We start from the raw sequence: 17,772 nt of genomic DNA, 5'->3' as shown, positions 1-17,772 counted from the left end.
GGGTAACAGCAGCAATTTTGAGGGATGGTGGGACAATGCCTGCAGACAGGGAGGAGTTTATTGTTGCAGTGATAAGTGGCGAGAGAGCAGGAAGGGAGGCCTTGACAAAGCTGGAGGGGATGGGGTCAAGAGTGCAGGTGGCAGTTTTCATTCCTATGAGGAGTTCAGAGAGGTCAGTAGGGGAGACTGGGTAGAACTGAGACAGGGGTTGGCAGGATAAGGGGGGGCAGGTGGTTGGAGGGGGAGCGGGTGCGGTGGTGGTTAAGCTGTTGTAGATGTTGTCAATTTTGCTTTGGAAGAATGAAAGGAAGGAGATGCAGTTTTCTCCTGTGAATGACTGGGTGGTGGTGTTCAGGGGGCTGAGGAGTTTGGTTATTGAAGAGAAGAGTGCTTTTTGGTTTCCAGAGCCAGAGTGGATAATTTGAGAGTAGTAGGCGGAGCAGGCGTGGGAGAGGGCATCTTTGTAGTGCTGTAGGTGGTCCTTGTAGGCTTGGGAGTGAATTGTGAGACCTGTTTTATTGCGGAGTCTTTCAAGTTGGCGAGCACGAGTTTTCATCAGGCGGAGTTCAGGGGTAAACCAGGGAGCAGAATGGGTGAAAGAAACTGTTTTGGTTTTTATAGGCGCAAGCTGGTCAAGGCAAGAGGAGAGAGTGTGGTTGTAGTAGTCAGTGAGGTCAGAAGGGGTGTGGAGGTCAACGAAGGGAGCATTGGACATTTTTTCATTTTTTCAGGTGGATGAGAATGAGGTAGGTGAAAGAGCGTTTAGCTTACGGAAGTTGATAGTGCGATAATGCCTTGGTGCTGGGGTGGGGATGTTGATGGTCATAGTGATGGCTAAATGGTCAGAGAGGGTGAGGTCGGAGCCAGAAAGATGGTGCAAAATTAATCCAGTAGAGCAGACAAGGTCCAGAATGTGCCCACGGTTATGGGTAGGAAAGTTGACATGTTGAGTGAGGTTAAAGCAGGTGAGTAAATCAGTGAAGTCAGTGGTTATTGTGGAGTCAGTGGAGTCCATGTGGATATTGAAATCACCGAGGAGGAGGATTGAGGGGGAGAGGGAACAGAGCTGGGTCAGAAAGTAGAAGTCAGACAGGAATGATGGGTGTGGTTTAGGAGGGCGGTAGACGACAGCCATGACTGACTGCGTGTGACCAGAGAGTTTAAAAGCCAGGTGTTCAAATGGTGGAGCAGATGAGATGGAGATGAGGCTGGTCTTGATGTCCTGTCGGTGTATTACGGCAATTTCACCACCTCGGCCCTCCGAGCGTGGTTTATTGATGTATGAATATCCATTGGGTGTAGTGAGGTTGAGTGAGAAGTAATCCAGAGGTTGTTGCCAGGTTTCAGTGAGACAGAGAAAGTCCAGTTTATTATCCAGAATGTAGTCGTTCAGGATGAGGCTTTTGTTGTTGAGGGACCGGGTATTGAACAGAGTGAGCTTCATGTTTGTTTGTACGGTGGGGATGAACTCAGGTGATTTAGCCAGGGTTTGCAGACAGGAGGTGCGATCGTGTGCGTTGCTGTGACCAGGTGCGCTGGGACGATGAGTGGGAGTGCGCTGAGCCGACCAGAGTACGGGAATGAAGTGACCTGTTTGTAAGTAAACAAACTTACGACCAGAGCCTCTATGAATATATCTGGGTCGTCGCAGGAGTCCGTGGTATTTGATTGCAGAGATGCATGATGGAGTGGAGTAAGTGTTGAGCAGAAGTAGCCTTGCAGCGGAGTACCTTAGAGCCATGTCAGGCAGGAGCAAAGGGGGCGAGGACAAGGCCAAGGTCGAGGAGGACGAGTACGCCTTGCCAGTGGGAGCGGCTTGCCAGAAGCGGCGAGCAAGACAGTAAAGGCCGAAGCGGCAGACGAGCGCAGGACAGTTCGGGAGCGGGCCTGAGGCAACGGTGGAAGAGCCGGGCAGGCGAAGCCAGGAGCAGAGCCGGGACCGAGCAGAGAGCAGACCAACGGCCAAAAAGCCGCCACGACCACCAGAAAAGCAGACTATGTACAATGACCCAGTCGGAGAAGCGGCGAGCAAGACAGTAAAGGCCGGAGCGGCAGACAAGGCGCAGGACAGTCCGGGAGCGGGCCTGAGGCAACAGTGGAAGAGCCGGGCAGGCGAAGCCAGGAGCAGAGCCGGGACCGAGCAGGAAGCAGACCCAACGGCCAAAAAGCCGCCACGACCACCAGAAAAGCAGACTATGTACAATGACCCAGTCGGAGAAGCGGCGAACAAGTAACGCCAGCGTCCTCTCCAGACCGGACCGGAAGCGGCACTCCAATCATGAGATATGGCTTGAAAAACGAGATTTCATTGTTATATTTACATCCAACACCGAAGGTGGAAGGAGGTCATGTTTTCACCCCTGTCTGTTTGTCTGTGAGCAGGATATAGTTGTGAGCAACCCTAACAAAATATCTCAAAAGGTTATGGATGGATTCGGATGTAACTTGGACAGGTTGGGTGTGTGACAATGATGAAGTGCTTAGATTTTGGTGAAGATCCAGACCTGCATCCGGATATTAGAATTTCTAGTGATTCTACTCCATTGTGAGATAGGGCCAAAAACGAACGTAGCACAATATCCCAAAAAGTTTGTGACGGATTTGGGCGAAACTAGGCGGATGAGTTGGTTGGGTGACAAGAACAAGGTGATTAGATTTTGGTTAAGCTGCGGATGCAGATCTGGCCTATCAGAGGAATACAAAAGGTAAACCGTTCAGCCTGGCACATGTATGCACTCTGAGTGCCTGTTTTATTTACACCTGTTACTCTCTTTGTGTTTCTTCTCTTCTTTCCTGTAAAAACGGTTCAGTTCTCGAGGATAATTGACCCACGTCTTTTTTTCCATCCTCCCCTTCGTTCTTTGACTTCCGATGCTTGATCCTGCTGATTCAACTCTGGGCCCATTCATTCCACAACATAATCCCCACTCACCGCCAACCACAATTCCTTCCCTCTTTTGCTCTAAATAAGGATTAACATCAACAACGCTAGCTTCACCTCACTTCTCACTTGTCTCAACTTACTCTTCTCAGCTTTGTTGATCAAATTAATCGTTTAACTTGTCTGCCGCTGCAGACCAACGTGTCTTCACAGAAACTAGATTCCATTGTTATTTTCATGTCCTATTTCATAAAACTGCCAGAAAAAAAATGTTCACACTGGAATTAGCGACTAGCAAAACCCTAACGTTAACACGTTGAATGAAGCACAGAAGTAACCTTTTTGTGAACGGGTTGGAATTTTGCGTTACTTTCTTGTATTATTTCTTCCTATTTCATGGTACATGTTATGCCGACTCTTCTTCAAACAGAAACACGGTTCCTACTGAATTATTCAGTCCATACCAAATCGTGGGAAAACAAACGAGGAGTATGATGGCATTATTGTGCAGGCGACACCTAAATTCAAATTAGAAGGTGCATCTCCGTCATTTTAACCACCCAGTGGTGATCAGTCCAGGCTTGGCACTGCGGTTTGAATTGCTGTTGTACAGGTCGAAATTGGAAGAAAATAATAAAATTACTTTGAAGCACAAAAAGTGCGGCACAAATTAAATAGCAATAAAACGTGTTGTTAACTCAGCAAAAGAACTGTAACTGACTTGAGGTGTTCTGAAACATGCAGGGCCGGATGCGCACTTGAGGTCAAGCCTTGGCGTGTTTGTCCCCACGTGGTGTATTACATGTTTGGGCGTTTTGGCAAGCGGGTTTGGGAGGTCGAGTGATAATGTATAACGAGCCGAAACCCGTGGAACATCCACGGAAGGGAGGATGTGGTGTATGGATAGAGTGTACCATTATGGGTGGCATAGGGGATTTGCTTGTCCGAGTAAGAATGAGGAAGAAAGATGAGAATGAAGAGTGCATATATGAACAACGCTCGCCGACACCGGCACAAATGCATGCTCTGGATTGTCCACTCAGTGGATGGCTTGCTTTCGCCTTCGCCTGTCCAATCAGCGGACGGCTTGCTTCGCCTTCGCCCAGCAGACGCCAATACGATGGCGTCGTAAGATGGCGTCGTATCGGCAGTTAATCGGATGCTTTTGGGCCCCAACGTCGGCTAATTCAGATTTTTCGAGTTTGGCTGTAGGTGACAAACAAAGAGTGCGGTTCGTAGATCGTAAATCCATTAGTGCCGTGGGCATCGGGTCACTGGGTGCGGCGTAAAAGGGATAACAAAGTCGAGTCCTTACGCTATTATTATATAGATGATTGTAAAGCGGATTATCTTGAAAAATAAGCGAAGTACCAACTTCTCCTCTGGTGTGTGGGTGTATCCAGGCATAAGGAAGAAGGCTATTGAAAATTGGGTAGCCACGTCAAATTCCAAGATGGCCGCCACCATATTTGTCTGAACCTTGTGAGTGAAACATCTTGAAAAGTAAACGAACTACTAACTTCTAATCTGGTGTGTGGGTGTATCTACGCATAAGAATGAATGAATGAATGATCGTTTTAAGGCCATTTTTCCCCGCTTGAGTGGGGGTTAGCCTTGCGGCCCCATGACAATCATGGTTCCCTGTTTGAGGCAATGTTTCTATGGCCGGATGCCCTTCCTGACGCCAACAAGAGGAACGCTATTGAAAATTGGGTCGCCACGTCAAAATCCAAGATGGCCGCCTTGCGTCTTCCACTTTGTCAACTCACATCACTTCAACGACGGGGGACCAAGGCGTAACGCTTGTCCAAAGGGTAATTATAAAGGTTAATTCTAAAGTGTAATTATAAAGGTTAATGCTCAAGGGTAATTCTTAAGGTTAATTCTAAAGGGTAATTCTAAAGGTTAATTCTAAAGTGTAATTCTAAAGGGTTCGATATAGTAATTCTAAAGGGTAATTCTAAAGGGTAATTCTAAAGGTTAATTCTAAAGGTTAATTCTAAAGGTCAATTCTAAAGTAATTATGAAGGCTGATTCTAAAGTGTAATTCCAAAGTGTAATTCTAAAGTGTAATTCTAAAGTGTAATTCTAAAGGGTAACTCCCAAAGGGTAATTCTAAAGGGTAATTCTAAAGGGTAATTATGAAGGGTTCGATATAGTAATTCTAAAGGGTAATTCTAAAGGGTAATTCTGAAGGTTAATTACAAAGGGTAATTCTAAAGTGTAATTCTAAATTGTAATTCAAAAGGGTAATTCTAAAGGGTAATTCTAAAGGGTAATTCTAAAGGGTAATTATATATATTTAAAAATAACCACCTTTAGAGGCCATTTTTCCCCGCAAAGCGGGGGTTGGCCTTTTTCGGGGACCGTGGTTGTTGTTGTTTTTCGGTCCCCTTTTTGAAGCAATGTTTTACGGCCGGATGCCCTTCCTGCCGCCAACCCTTTTTGTCGCCTTTTACGACAAACAGGGAATTACCAGTGAACTGGTACTCAATTAGCCGACCTCGGAAGGATGACAGGCTAAGTCAACCCCCCTGGCGTTAATTCAGCGATCGACCGGGATTCGAACCCAGGATCCTAGGATCCTAAGCCGGCACCCTAACCGCGAGCCCAACACCAGGGATCAAAGGGTAATTCTAAGGTGTAATTCTAAAGGGCAATTATAAAGGTTAATTCCAAAGGGTAATTCTAAAGAGTAATTCTAAAGGTTCATTCTACAGTGTAATTCTAAAGTGTAATTCTCAAATGTAATTCTAAAGTGTAATTCTAAAGGGTAATTCTAAAGTGTAATTCTAAAGTATAATTCTAAAGGGTAATTCTAAAGGGTTCAATATAGTAATTCTTAAGGGTTATTCGAAAGGGTTATTCGAAAGTGTAATTCTAAAGGGTAATTCTAAACGGTTCAATATAGTAATTCTTAAGGGTTATTCTAAAGGTTTATTCTAAAGAGTAATTCTAAAGGTTAATTTCAAAGTGTAATTCTAAAGTGTAATTCTAAAGTGTAATTCTAAAGTGTAATTCTAAAGGGTAATTCTAAAGTGTAATTCTAAAGTGTAATTCTAAAGGGCAATTATAAAGGTTAATTCCAAAGGGTAATTCTAAAGAGTAATTCTAAAGGTTCATTCTAAAGTGTAATTCTAAAGTGTAATTCTAAAATGTAATTCTAAAGTGTAATTCTAAAGGGTAATTCTAAAGTGTAATTCTAAAGTGTAATTCTAAAGGGTAATTCTAAACGGTTCAATATAGTAATTCTTAAGGGTTATTCTAAAGGTTTATTCTAAAGAGTAATTCTAAAGGTTAATTTCAAAGTGTAATTCTAAAGTGTAATTCTAAAGTGTAATTCTAAAGTGTAATTCTAAAGTGTAATTCTAAAGGGTAATTCTAAAGGGTAATTCTAAGGTGTAATTCTAAAGGGCAATTATAAAGGTTAATTCTAAAGTGTAATTCTAAAGGGTAATTCTAAAGGGTTCTAAAGGGTAATTCTAAAGGTCAATTACAAAGGTAAATTCTAAAGGGTTTGTTATAGTAATTCTAAAGGGTAATTCGAAAGTGTCCTAAAGGGTAATTATAAAGGGTTCAGAGGGTCATTCTTATGGGTTTTGTTCGTTTCTCGGCTTTGCCTATTCCACATTAAAAATGGCAAACTGAACCGCTTCCTTCGGACACGGGTGCGATATTTTTTTTCTTTTTTTTTAGCATTGTCTGCCTGTCTGGCAGTCAAACAAAATTGAAAATCATTGCAAACAGAAAATTTTGTGTTTAAGGATCTCAAAGGAAACAACAGCCACGAAGAACTAATGTAAAGTGTTAGATAAGGTGGTGTATAAGACACTGCATCAATGGTGGTAATCTTTCGGATTTTTTTTTTTTATTACAACCTTTAAATCTTTATTTTATTTCAATTGAATTAAATACTTCAACAATGCAAAACACAAATTGCCCTTTTCCACTTTCAAAACCCTCCCATTTAGCAGTACTTGGACAAAATTTTACGGCATTTTCGATCATCTCGGCCAATCAAATTTGCCGCTTGTAGACCCCGCTTATATGCTGGTTCCTCAAGACGGCGTGGGGTAAGATGTACTGTGAACTCTCTAGTTTCTAGATGTTGCAAATGTGGAACCTGTGTGGCTCAGCCCAGCATGGAGAAAGAATCCATTATCAGGTGGAGGAGAAAAGGCATTTGTGACAATCAGTGCTCATCGAGAAGAAAAAGGATGTTGCCAAATTTGCTCCGACAGTAATGAACTTTGGAAATGTGCACCAGTTTGATCTTCACCATACTGTCAAGGAAACCACGTATCTTTTATGTCAATGTTAATGTACTCAAACCCCTGCCTCACACCAATATACCACAAGACAAGAAAGATGAAGATGGGCAATTTGGTTCCATTCATATCAATATTGACTAATTGTGATGAAAAATAGCAGAAGTGCAATAATTACTGGAAGTGTGGCACATTTATTTATCCGACTTTTTTTGGGAGAGGAAGATTAATTTCGATCATTGTGTTGCACACTGATCTCACTAAAGATAATGATGTGTCCATGTAACAAGTTTTACAATCGGAGAAACAAACCCAGAACATTAAGCATTTAATTTCTTCTGATAAAGGAAGATATCCGGTGTTGCTCACCTGTTATCTCCAAAGCAGATTTCGGGCGATCGTTAAATCTTACTGCGATCTGATTCGTCAGCAAGATCTAAAATAAGAAAAAAGAAGATTAAAATTTCATGTATTAGGCAACGGCATACAAAAGTCTATAAAAACAAACAAACCACTGATGTATTGTTAAGCATTGGTCTTTCTTTCTTTGGTATTGGTCTTTCTGGCTTCAACCGACTCCTCTCCGGCCGAGCTCCCCCTGCTCTGTCTGTGCCCTGCCCCCCAAATATTCCTGCAGGACGCACAAGATCTGCCGTCAACTCTCTTCTGGTGAAACTGCCAAAATCAACTCTTTGTCTTGATTTTGCCTTTTTCATTCCTCACCTTCACTCTCACCTTCGCTCTTTCATTCCTCTTTTCTACCACCTCTGGAACAATCTCCCACACTCGCTTCAATCCCTCTCCTCCCTCCAGGTCTTTAAAACAGCTGTTCACCACCATCTCTTATCTTCCCCCATCCAAAACCTTGATCTTTTCTTCCCCCGTTAAAACACCCCAAATCCACCTCTTTCAATCCCAACTTCTTTCCTGAAATTCCTAGTCGTGTTCATTTGCTTTATACCATGTACTCCTCCTCCCCCCCCCCCCCCAGCCCTCCCCCTTGCACAGATCTACCGACGTCCCTGTTCCCTACTGTTGTTGTGCTTGTGTTCTTCTCTGTCTCTCTCCACCTCTTGTCTCCCGCTCCCTTCATTGTATGTTTTATGTGTCTGTGCATGTTTTCATGTTCAATGTGTTAGCTCTTACACGAGCCTCGATTCTGTATACAAAAAAAAAAAAGAAGTAAAGATTACAAGTAAAATAAATAAAAACAAATAAATGAGCACATTTCCAAGATTGATGACAAAAAGATCAATCGATATCTACAGCGTATAGTAATCCGCCAAGGTGTCGAGGAGGGTGGGGAAGGGGGTCCAAGGGTGGAGCTAAAGGTTTTTCCTTGACAACCCCCACCCCATCCTTTGAAATCCTCATCATTCATACACTCAAAGCCACGAAGGTGTTATTTGAGTGAGTGGACCCAAAGAGATGTAAATCACTCTGTGACAAGACTTGACTAGATGGAGGGTGATTCCAAACTGCCCAACCCATCTCTCGTACAGTATAGCATTGTACACATTTACTGTGTGAGACAAAGCATTATCATGGCAATAACATTACATACCGAGACAGTATACCACTGACCATCCCATTTCACCATGGAGCTAATCAATGGCCGTTTTACCACGTTCACGGAGTCTTTCCTGCATGATTTTAACTATTGAGGTCCTGACACGCGATATATTGCCCGAAACAACTAGACTGATGGTTAAGCTTGAATTTTTTTGAGTGATAGGAACCAATATCTCCACTCTATGCGAGAGAAATCACGATATCCCTCCCTATCGTCGAACTCCAGGAGCTACGTTGCATTGGCCGGACGAGGTACCTTTTGCTCAAACATTGAACTCCTTTGATAAACTACCTCGTACCAACCTTAATCGATTTCCAGGGATAATTCATTATTTTTTCCACATTTCTGTTTCTGACATCAAGTTCTGCAACTGACAATTTTATAGTCCGGCCACAAATCACACCCAGACAAAACAGCTGTCTGCTTCCTTTCTGGTCTTGCACCCCCTACTCTTTTCATACTTTTTCCACCCCCCTCTACCCACAGGTTTCTCCAGGGCACACATGGTCCGCCATCAATCCCCTTCTGGTGAAACTACCTAAAACCAGGATCACTGCTCACCTTCACTTATTTGTTCCTCTTTTTTCCCACCTGAGGAATCAACTTCCACATCCTCTGCAATCTCATTGTTCCCTCTAAATCTTCAAGACAGCTGTTCACCACCATCTCAGATCGTCCCCCATCTAAAACCATGATCTTTTCTTCCTTCGTTAACCACACCCCAATCCCTCCTCCTAAGTTTCCAGTTTTAACTCCTTGGAGTTTCCTTCTCCATACATGCGTTTTGCATCCTGATCCCTTCAGTGTGCTAAGTCTTACACAAGCCTCGACTGTATAACATAAAATAAAACAAGATTTAAAAAAAAAAAAAAAAAAATTTTTTTTTTTTTGTATACAAGATCGAGGCTCGTGAAAGGGCGAACATTAATCACACAGAAAGACAAACCGACACATAAAACATATAACATCGGGGGCGGTAGACAAGATGGGGAGAGAGGGGGAAGGACACAAACACAACATTTGAGAGCAGGGACTGAGAGACATGGAGACATCGAGAGATCTGAGAGAGGGCGAGGGCTTTGGGGGGAGGCATGGGAAGGGGGCGGTGGGAGAGGTATAAAACATATGGACACTGCCTGGACTTCCAGGAAAGAAGTTGGAATTTCAAACAAGGTGGATCTGGGGTGAATTAGCGGGGGTAGAAAAGATCAAGGTTTTGGATGGGGGAAGATAAGAGATGGTGGTGAACAGCTGTTTTAAAGACCTGGAGGGAGGAGTGGGATTGAAGGGAGTGAGGGAGTTTGTTCCAGAGGCGGGAGAAAAGAGGAATGAAAGAGTGAAGGTGAGCAGAGAGCCGAGATTTCGGCAGTTTAACCATCAGAGGGTTGCTGGCAGATCTTGTGCGACCTGTAGGAATATTTGGGGGACAGAGCACAGAGAGAGCTGGGGGTGCAAGGCCGGAGAGGAGACGGTAGAAGACAGAAAGACCACCTACCTGCCTGCGGTGAGTGAGTGAAAGGCCCTCAGAGATAGCTTCATCGCGGGAGATTCCAATAATTCTGAAAGCTTTGGTTTCTACAGCGTGAAGCCGAGCTAGGTGTGAGGCAGGAGCACCGGCCCATAGGGGAGAACAGTATTCCATTGAGCTGCGGATGAAAGCCTTGTATGTGGTGAGGAGCTCAGGTGTGCCGAGGAAGGACTTCGCACGACGGAGGATGCCCAGTCGGCGACTGGCTTTGGAGGCCAGCTTGGAAATGTGGTTTTCCCAAGAAAGATAAATATCCTTAAGTTTAAATCCTTAAGTTTAAATCCTTATCCTTAAGCTTAAAGATAAATAATAAAATATCATAAATAACACCAACAGGCCAACCTTAAGTTTCAATAGGATATGGTATATAGCATTAGTTAGGTATGGGGCAACATCACAGATCGAAATATCACAATGTTTTACCTGTCCATTATATGTTGTGTGCTGAACTCCCTGTACAAATGTACTCTGCCTGTCATTTCAAGGAGTCTTTCCTGACAGGCAAAGTACTCGGAATAGCGTTTCTGAGCAATCTCCATCAACCTATGACATAAAAAGGTAAAACCTGTGTGTTTAAAGGCAAAACGCAAGCAAATCTCTGGGTGACAATTTACCAAATCAGACATGTCAGTATTAAGGATTGATAAGAAAAAAACAAGGCGAGAAAAAAAGGAAATATCTATGTATGACACTGTATACAGTCGTGGAGTCGTCTGAATCCATCGGTGGAGAGCATCATCAAAAAACAACAACTGCAATGGGCTGATTACCTCTTAAGAATGAGCGATTTAAGGATCCCGAAACAGTTATTTTATGGGGAACTGCCTGTGGGAAAACGTGGCATTGGGAAACCTAGAAAGCACGCCAAGGATTGTCCAAACGCGACACGAAAAAGCTGCGATATTGACCCGGCCAAGTGGGAACATCAGACCACAGATCGCTCGTTTTGGAGAAGGATTGTCAACAAAGGCATCAGAAATTTTGAGAAAGTGAGATGTGAGCGTATCCACCAGGCTCGCTTGAGGAGAAAGAATCCAGACCAAGCGGCATCAACCAGATTCCAGTGCGACATGTGAGGGAGACCGTGCGCAACTGCGGCTGTGGCCTCGCTGCGCATTCTCGTGCTTACCACAGGACATGATAATCCAACAGTCTTCGTCGGACTCGACGTGACTTCCATCATCATCATACAGCCATGGCCAAAAATATTGGAACCCTTGCACTTTGCTCAAAGAATGCACCATTTCTTCCAGAAAATTATTGAAATTTAAAAAATCTTTTGGTATTCGCAAATGTATTTCTATGGTTTGCAGCGGAACAAAAAAAAGCTGAAAAATTTGTTAAATCTTAGATTATTCCACACAGAAATCCTAAAATGGCCCGGACAATATTATTGGCACCTTTTAGAAGTTGTTAGAAATAATTAAGTGTGTGGTATAAACAGGAGGTCGCCACTCCTCTCTGTCTCTCTGCTGACCGTTGGGGAATTCACCCTCTTCTGCCCGTGCTGTTGGAGTCAACTGGACTCTCATTCACCAGATGTGCAGAGCCATCTACCATTTGAGCCACATGACTATGGACCGTTACCCTGGGAAGGGGGGCTGACAGGTACTACACCTTGCCCACAGGTGACCTAGGATTATGCAAGGCAGGGGCATCCATCTCCCTGAGGTATCAGAAGACACCCGCATGCCCAATGTTTGCAGTGGAACAAAACAAAAAAAAGCTGAACACATTACTAAATCTTACATTATTCCACACAGAAATCCTAAAATGGCCCGGACAATATTATACAACCTTTTAGAAGTTGTTAGAAATAATTACATTTCATAACCTCCTTGGACGTGGCCGCAAGAGAAAACTTGATCGAAGATTGCAGCGAAGGATTGTTCGACTGGTGTAGAATGCACCTGGATCAACTGTCAAACAGATTGAAGCTGACCTTCATACACAAGGTATGACAGTTTCAACTCGCACCATCCGCAAGGCATTTTGGAGGGCAATGTTCAACCCAGTGGCGGAAAGCTGGGTCTCCGTCAAAGGTCAAGGGTCTTGCAGCAGGACAATGACCCCAAACACACTTCAAAAAGCACCCAGGAATGGTTCAAGACAAAACGCTGGACTGTACTGAAGTGGCCAGCAATGAGTCCAGATCGAAATCCCATTGAACACCTGTGGGAGATCTGAAAACAGCAGTTGGGAGAAGGCACCCTTCAAATCTGGGAGAGCTGGAGCAGTTTGCACACGAAAAGTGGGCCAAACTGCCAGTAGGGAGGTGGAGGAAGCTCATTCATGGCTATAGGAAGTGCTTGACTGCAGTTATTTTGTCCAAAGTCTGTGCTAGCAAATATTAAGTCGAGGGTATAAATAATTTTGTCAATGCCATTTCTTTTGAATTTTCTTATTTAAAAGGATATATTAAGTTCTGAATCAAAAACAAAGGGTCTGTAATATTAACAGTGAAATAAAGATTTGTGGAGACCAAATAATTTTGTCAATTTCATCTTATTTTTAGAGAAAATTGTGAGTTATTTGAAAGAAGTGCAAGGGTGCCAATATTTTTAGCCATGACTGTATAAGAGTGAGTTGTGTGTACGAGTGTGTGTGTGTTCGAGTGTCTGTGTGTGTACGAGTGTCTGTGTGCGTACGAGTGTCTGTGTGCGTACGAGTCTGTGTGCGTACGAGTGTCTGTGTGCGTACGAGTGTCTGTGTGCGTACGAGTGTCTGTGTGCGTACGAGTGTCTGTGTGCGTACGAGTGTCTGTGTGCGTACGAGTGTCTGTGTGCGTACGAGTGTCTGTGTGCGTACGAGTGTCTGTGTGCGTACGAGTGTCTGTGCGCGTACGAGTGTCTGTGTGCGTACGAGTGTCTGTGCGCGTACGAGTGTCTGTGTGCGTACGAGTGTCTGTGTGCGTACGAGTGTCTGTGTGCGTACGAGTGTCTGTGTGCGTACGAGTGTCTGTGTGCGTACGAGTGTCTGTGTGCGTACGAGTGTCTGTGTGCGTACGAGTGTCTGTGTGCGTATGAGTGTCTGTGTGCGTACGAGTGTCTGTGTGCGTACGAGTGTCTGTGTGCGTACGAGTGTCTGTGTGCGTACGAGTGTCTGTGTGCATACGAGTGTCTGTGTGCGTACGAGTGTCTGTGTGCGTACGAGTGTCTGTGTGCGTACTAGTGTCTGTGTGCGTACGAGTGTCTGTGTGCGTACGAGTCTGTGTGCGTATGCGTCTGTGTGCGTACGAGTGTCTGTGTGCGTACGAGTGTCTGTATGCGTTTGAATGTCTTCGTGGGTACGAGTGTCTGTGTGCGTACGAGTGTCTGTGTGCGTACGAGTGTCTGTGTGCGTACGAGTGTCTGTGTGCGTACGAGTGTCTGTGTGCGTACGAGTGTCTGTGTGCGTACGAGTGTCTGTGTGCGTACGAGTGTCTGTGTGCGTACGAGTGTCTGTGTGCGTACGAGTGTCTGTGTGCGTACGAGTGTCTGTGTGCGTACGAGTGTCTGTGTGCGTACGAGTGTCTGTAAGCATACGTGTCTGTGAGCGTATGAGTCTGTGTGCTTCCGAGTGTCTGTGTGCGTACGAGTGTCTGTGTGCGTACGAGTGTCTGTGTGCGTACGAGTGTCTGTGTGCGTACGAGTGTCTGTGGGCGTACGAGTGTCTGTGGGCGTACGAGTGTCTGTGTGCGTACGAGTGTCTGTGTGCATACGAGTGTCTGTGTGCGTACGAGTGTCTGTGTGAGTATGAGTCTGTGTGCATATGAGAAGACTTTTCTTTGACTTCTATACAACTCCACACCCCTTGACCAATCTCCACCAAATTTTTCACGAGTGCTGGGGGTACCCAGGGTCAGGTCATGGGCATCAAACCTCCCTCCTCCCTCCCCCCACACATCCCAAAAGGAAATTATCTGTGTGCATGTGTGTAGGCACTCAAAATGAACAGTTTACTTTTTAAATCCCACCGATATGCCGGATCTGCATCCGGACCTGAACGAGAATCCATTCAGCTTCTCCCTTGTCACCGACTCTACTCATCCACCAAGTTTTGTCATAACCCATCAATGACGTTTTGAAGTATCGTGCTCCATATAATTTTTGCCCCTATCTCTCAATGGTGAAGAATCACTTTTCAATTCTAGAATCCGGATATTCACCAAAATTGAATCAGTTTGTCCTCATCACACACCCAACCTGTCCACCAAGTTTCGTCCGAACCCATCCATACCATTTTGAAATGCAGTGTCGTGCTCTATATAGTTTTTGCCACTTTCTCTCTCAATCGTGAAGAATGACTTTTGAAATTATCGTATCCGAATCCAGATCTGCACCAAAATCTAATCAACTCGACCTTGTTGTTACACAAACAAACCTGTCCAGTAAGTTTCATCCGAATTCGTGCACAACTTCCTGAGATATCCTGCTCACTGACAGATAAATAGACAGAGAGACAGGGATGACAAACGTAACCTCTGTCCACCTTAGGTGGCGGAGATAAAAACGGCGGGCCCAATGCCCAACAAATTTTTCATATGTGTTGGCAGTTACCCACAGCCACTAACTGGCAATCACAGAGGTGGAAGGAATCACTGAAAACTCAAAGAGGTGGGCTGGGGAAGGGTTAATTTTCTTGCTTTTGAAATATATATATTTTTAAATTGATTAATTTCAAGGAGAGTGCTGTGCAATGAGGGCATGCGTACCTGTGGCGGTGATAAGATTGCTTGCAAGAGGAAGTGATCAATAAAGGCAAAGCATATGGAAACACCAAGAAGGTTTGGTCTAAAGTCGATTAAAACTGAAGTGAATGGTTATCCCACAACGTGCTCACCTCAATGGTGAAAAGGCTCCTTCCGTGTCAATATATATGACGGGGCTGTCCAAGCCACCCATTCTCATAGGAAGAGTGGCCAGTACACTCAGCATCATGCAGAGCTGCGTCTTACCACAGCCCGGTGGCCCTGACACCTATGTGGGTGAACAACAATAAACCTGTTTGGAAGTTACGATATTAAGTGTCATCGGTGAAAATCAACCAAATTATTCAGGCTTCATTTTTCCAGCTAGACAAAGACATACTACATACCTCTGTGACTGAACCGCAGGCAAGACCTCCACACAGAGCATTATCCAGAGACGCCAATGATGTGGGTAAAAAAGCAGACTGCTGCTTGTGTTGTTGTTTTATTTCAAGTGCCTGATGACATTGAAAACATGTTTTAAAAAAGTAATGTACAATACAAATATAAACAGTTGATCAGTAAACTTCCTTGGACAAACATGTAATGTCAATAACGGCACTCCCTTTGCAATAAAAACAAAAATAACTTGCACAGAAATCACAAGTCAGACAAATATATCAGCAACGAGAATGGCACTCGGTAGAGCGCATACCTCCGCCAGGCTGAACACTGAACACTCCATGTTTTGTATCCACTGATAGGTCAGATCTGGATCCGGACCTCAACCAAAATCGAATCGGCTTGTTTTTGTCATCTAATCTACTCGTCCACAAAGTTTTGTCATAACTCGTCCATAACTTTTTGAGATATCGTGCGATACTGTCGGACCCCGCTATTCATGGTTCCGCTATTCGTGTGATAAAATGTGACCTGTTTCTCTCTACACGGAAAAGTGCCCAGCAAATTCGCGGTTGTTTTCCTATTCGCGGCCGTGTTCCTCGAATTTGTGGTTTTTCAGTGGTTAAAAAAAAAACCATGAGCCATTAGCTTCACATACGGTATTTATAAAACCTTCGTGGATTATCGTTGATATTGAGGGATTTACCTCGCCATTCACGGATTTTGTCTCTCCATTCACCCCCGTTGACTCAGCTCAGGTTGACTCAGCCTGTCATCCTTCCGAGGTCGGCTAATTGAGTACCAGTTCACTGGTAATTCCCTGTTTGTCGTTAAAGGCGGCAAAAAGGGTTGGCGTCAGGAAGGGCATCCGGCCGTAAAACATTGCTTCAAAAAGGGGACCGAAAAACAACAACAACCACGGATTCCCGAAAAAGGCCAACCCCCGCTTTGCGGGGAAAAATGGCCTCTAAAGGTGGTTATTATATTATTTATATTCACCGTTTGGTCCTCTCTATTCGCGGATTTTTGTGACTCGGGAACCTATCCCCCCTTTTTCCATTGAAGCAATGCCCCGCTATTCGCAGGTTTCGCTATTCGCGGATTTTCCAGGAACGTACCCCCCACGAATAGTGGGGTCTGAGGGTATATCGGTTTTCGCCCGATCTCTCAATGGTGAAGAATCAATTTTTTTCTTGTCCATAACTTTTTGGGATAACCGGCTCACAGACAGACAAACAAAAAAACAAACGGACAAGGGTGAAAACATAACCTCCGGTCACCTTCGACAGAGGAGGTAAATATCATGAGTGTACTTTCACGTGGATGAAAAGGACATGAGTAGACAACGGAAAAACGCACATGGCGTGTGGGATTTCAACCTGGGTTCCCCACATAATGAGCCATCCTGGGTTCAAATTACTTTGATAAACAGAACAACCCAATTTTAACAAGCTGAAAGAAATGAATGAATGATCGTTTTAAGGCCATTTTCCCCGCTAAAGCGGGGGTTAGCCTTGCGGGCCCCATGACCTCAGGGATCCCTTTTTGAGGCAGTTTTTATGGCCGGATGCCCTTCCTGACGCCAACCCCTAGTCACCTCTTACGATGAGCAGGGATACGGTGTACCTATTCTAAATTGGGGTACACACCGGGATCATTCATCCCAGAAATCAGGTACTCAATTTGCCGACCTCGGAAGGATGACAGGCTGAGTCAACCCCCCTGGCGTTAATTCAGCGATCGACCGGGATTCAAACTCAGGATCCTAGGATCCCAAGCCGGCACCCTAACCGCTAAGCCAACACCAGGCTTGCCAATTTCGGTGAGGTACAAAAATCAATGATCTTCATTCGTATGTCAAATTCGATGACAAAAGCTTTAATAACATAGGGAAATGCAAGCAACATGCACTTTAGCTGGTAAAGTTATTTATTACACAGGAAGTGTAATTGATCAGTCGTGATCTTTCTATCGAGGAGTGTCTGATAGGGCAGGATTCCAAAGTCGACGGTAATGCATTGAGAGGCTGATCTATCAGTGGGTGTAAAATGCCGGGGTACCTGCACTGCCATGGTCATGCATTGACAGTGATCCAGGCATCTACTTCCTGGTTGATTTTGATGCCATCAGTGTGCCTCTGCTCTGGCTGGGGGCTCATTTGGGCTCTTGATGTAACCAAATAATATTTCGTCCACTCTTGCAGCACAGATACCCCTGGTGTCAGTGCTTTTAACTTTGCAATGTCCCAGGACCTTACTCACAGAATTTCAGCTCCGACTCTAATTTTTGATGTAAACATGGTATCTTCTCGATCTATTTTTGTACTCAAAAGCCAGGGATTGTACTGTAAAAAAAAATCGTCCCCCCTCCCCCCCCCCCCCCCTTTTGGAAACTCTGAACATGTCACTTCTTACTCCTCACCATCAACTTTTGTTCATCCTGCCCATCGAA

At 44.5% G+C, this 17,772-nt stretch overlaps 1 protein-coding gene across 29 annotated transcripts in view; it reads right to left on the bottom strand.

Annotated features, from left to right (window-relative positions):
- Window positions 1–17,772, bottom strand: part of LOC144891865 (DNA repair protein RAD51 homolog 2-like) — a 42,664-nt gene that overhangs the window by 11,400 nt on the left and 13,492 nt on the right. For 17 of the 29 annotated variants that reach the window (XM_078776869.1, XM_078776872.1, XM_078776879.1 and 14 more), the window contains 4 exons: window positions 15,327–15,437; window positions 15,072–15,208; window positions 10,674–10,793; window positions 7,519–7,585 (listed from right to left, as the gene is read on the bottom strand). In XM_078776869.1, coding sequence (XP_078632995.1) covers window positions 7,576–7,585; window positions 10,674–10,793; window positions 15,072–15,208; window positions 15,327–15,437 — 378 coding nt within the window. In that variant the 3' untranslated portion in view covers window positions 7,519–7,575. The remainder of the gene's footprint in view (window positions 1–7,518; window positions 7,586–10,673; window positions 10,794–15,071; window positions 15,209–15,326; window positions 15,438–17,772) is intronic. The other 12 variants (XM_078776896.1, XM_078776895.1, XM_078776884.1 and 9 more) reach the window with 1 other exon arrangement.

This window comes from Myxine glutinosa, chromosome 4 (genome assembly GCF_964187855.1).
Source record: "Myxine glutinosa chromosome 4, kmMyxGlut1.1, whole genome shotgun sequence".
Lineage (NCBI taxonomy): Eukaryota > Metazoa > Chordata > Myxini > Myxiniformes > Myxinidae > Myxine > Myxine glutinosa.
The sequence above is the reverse complement of the archived record's forward strand: the minus strand, read 5'-3'. Positions and strand labels throughout refer to the sequence as shown.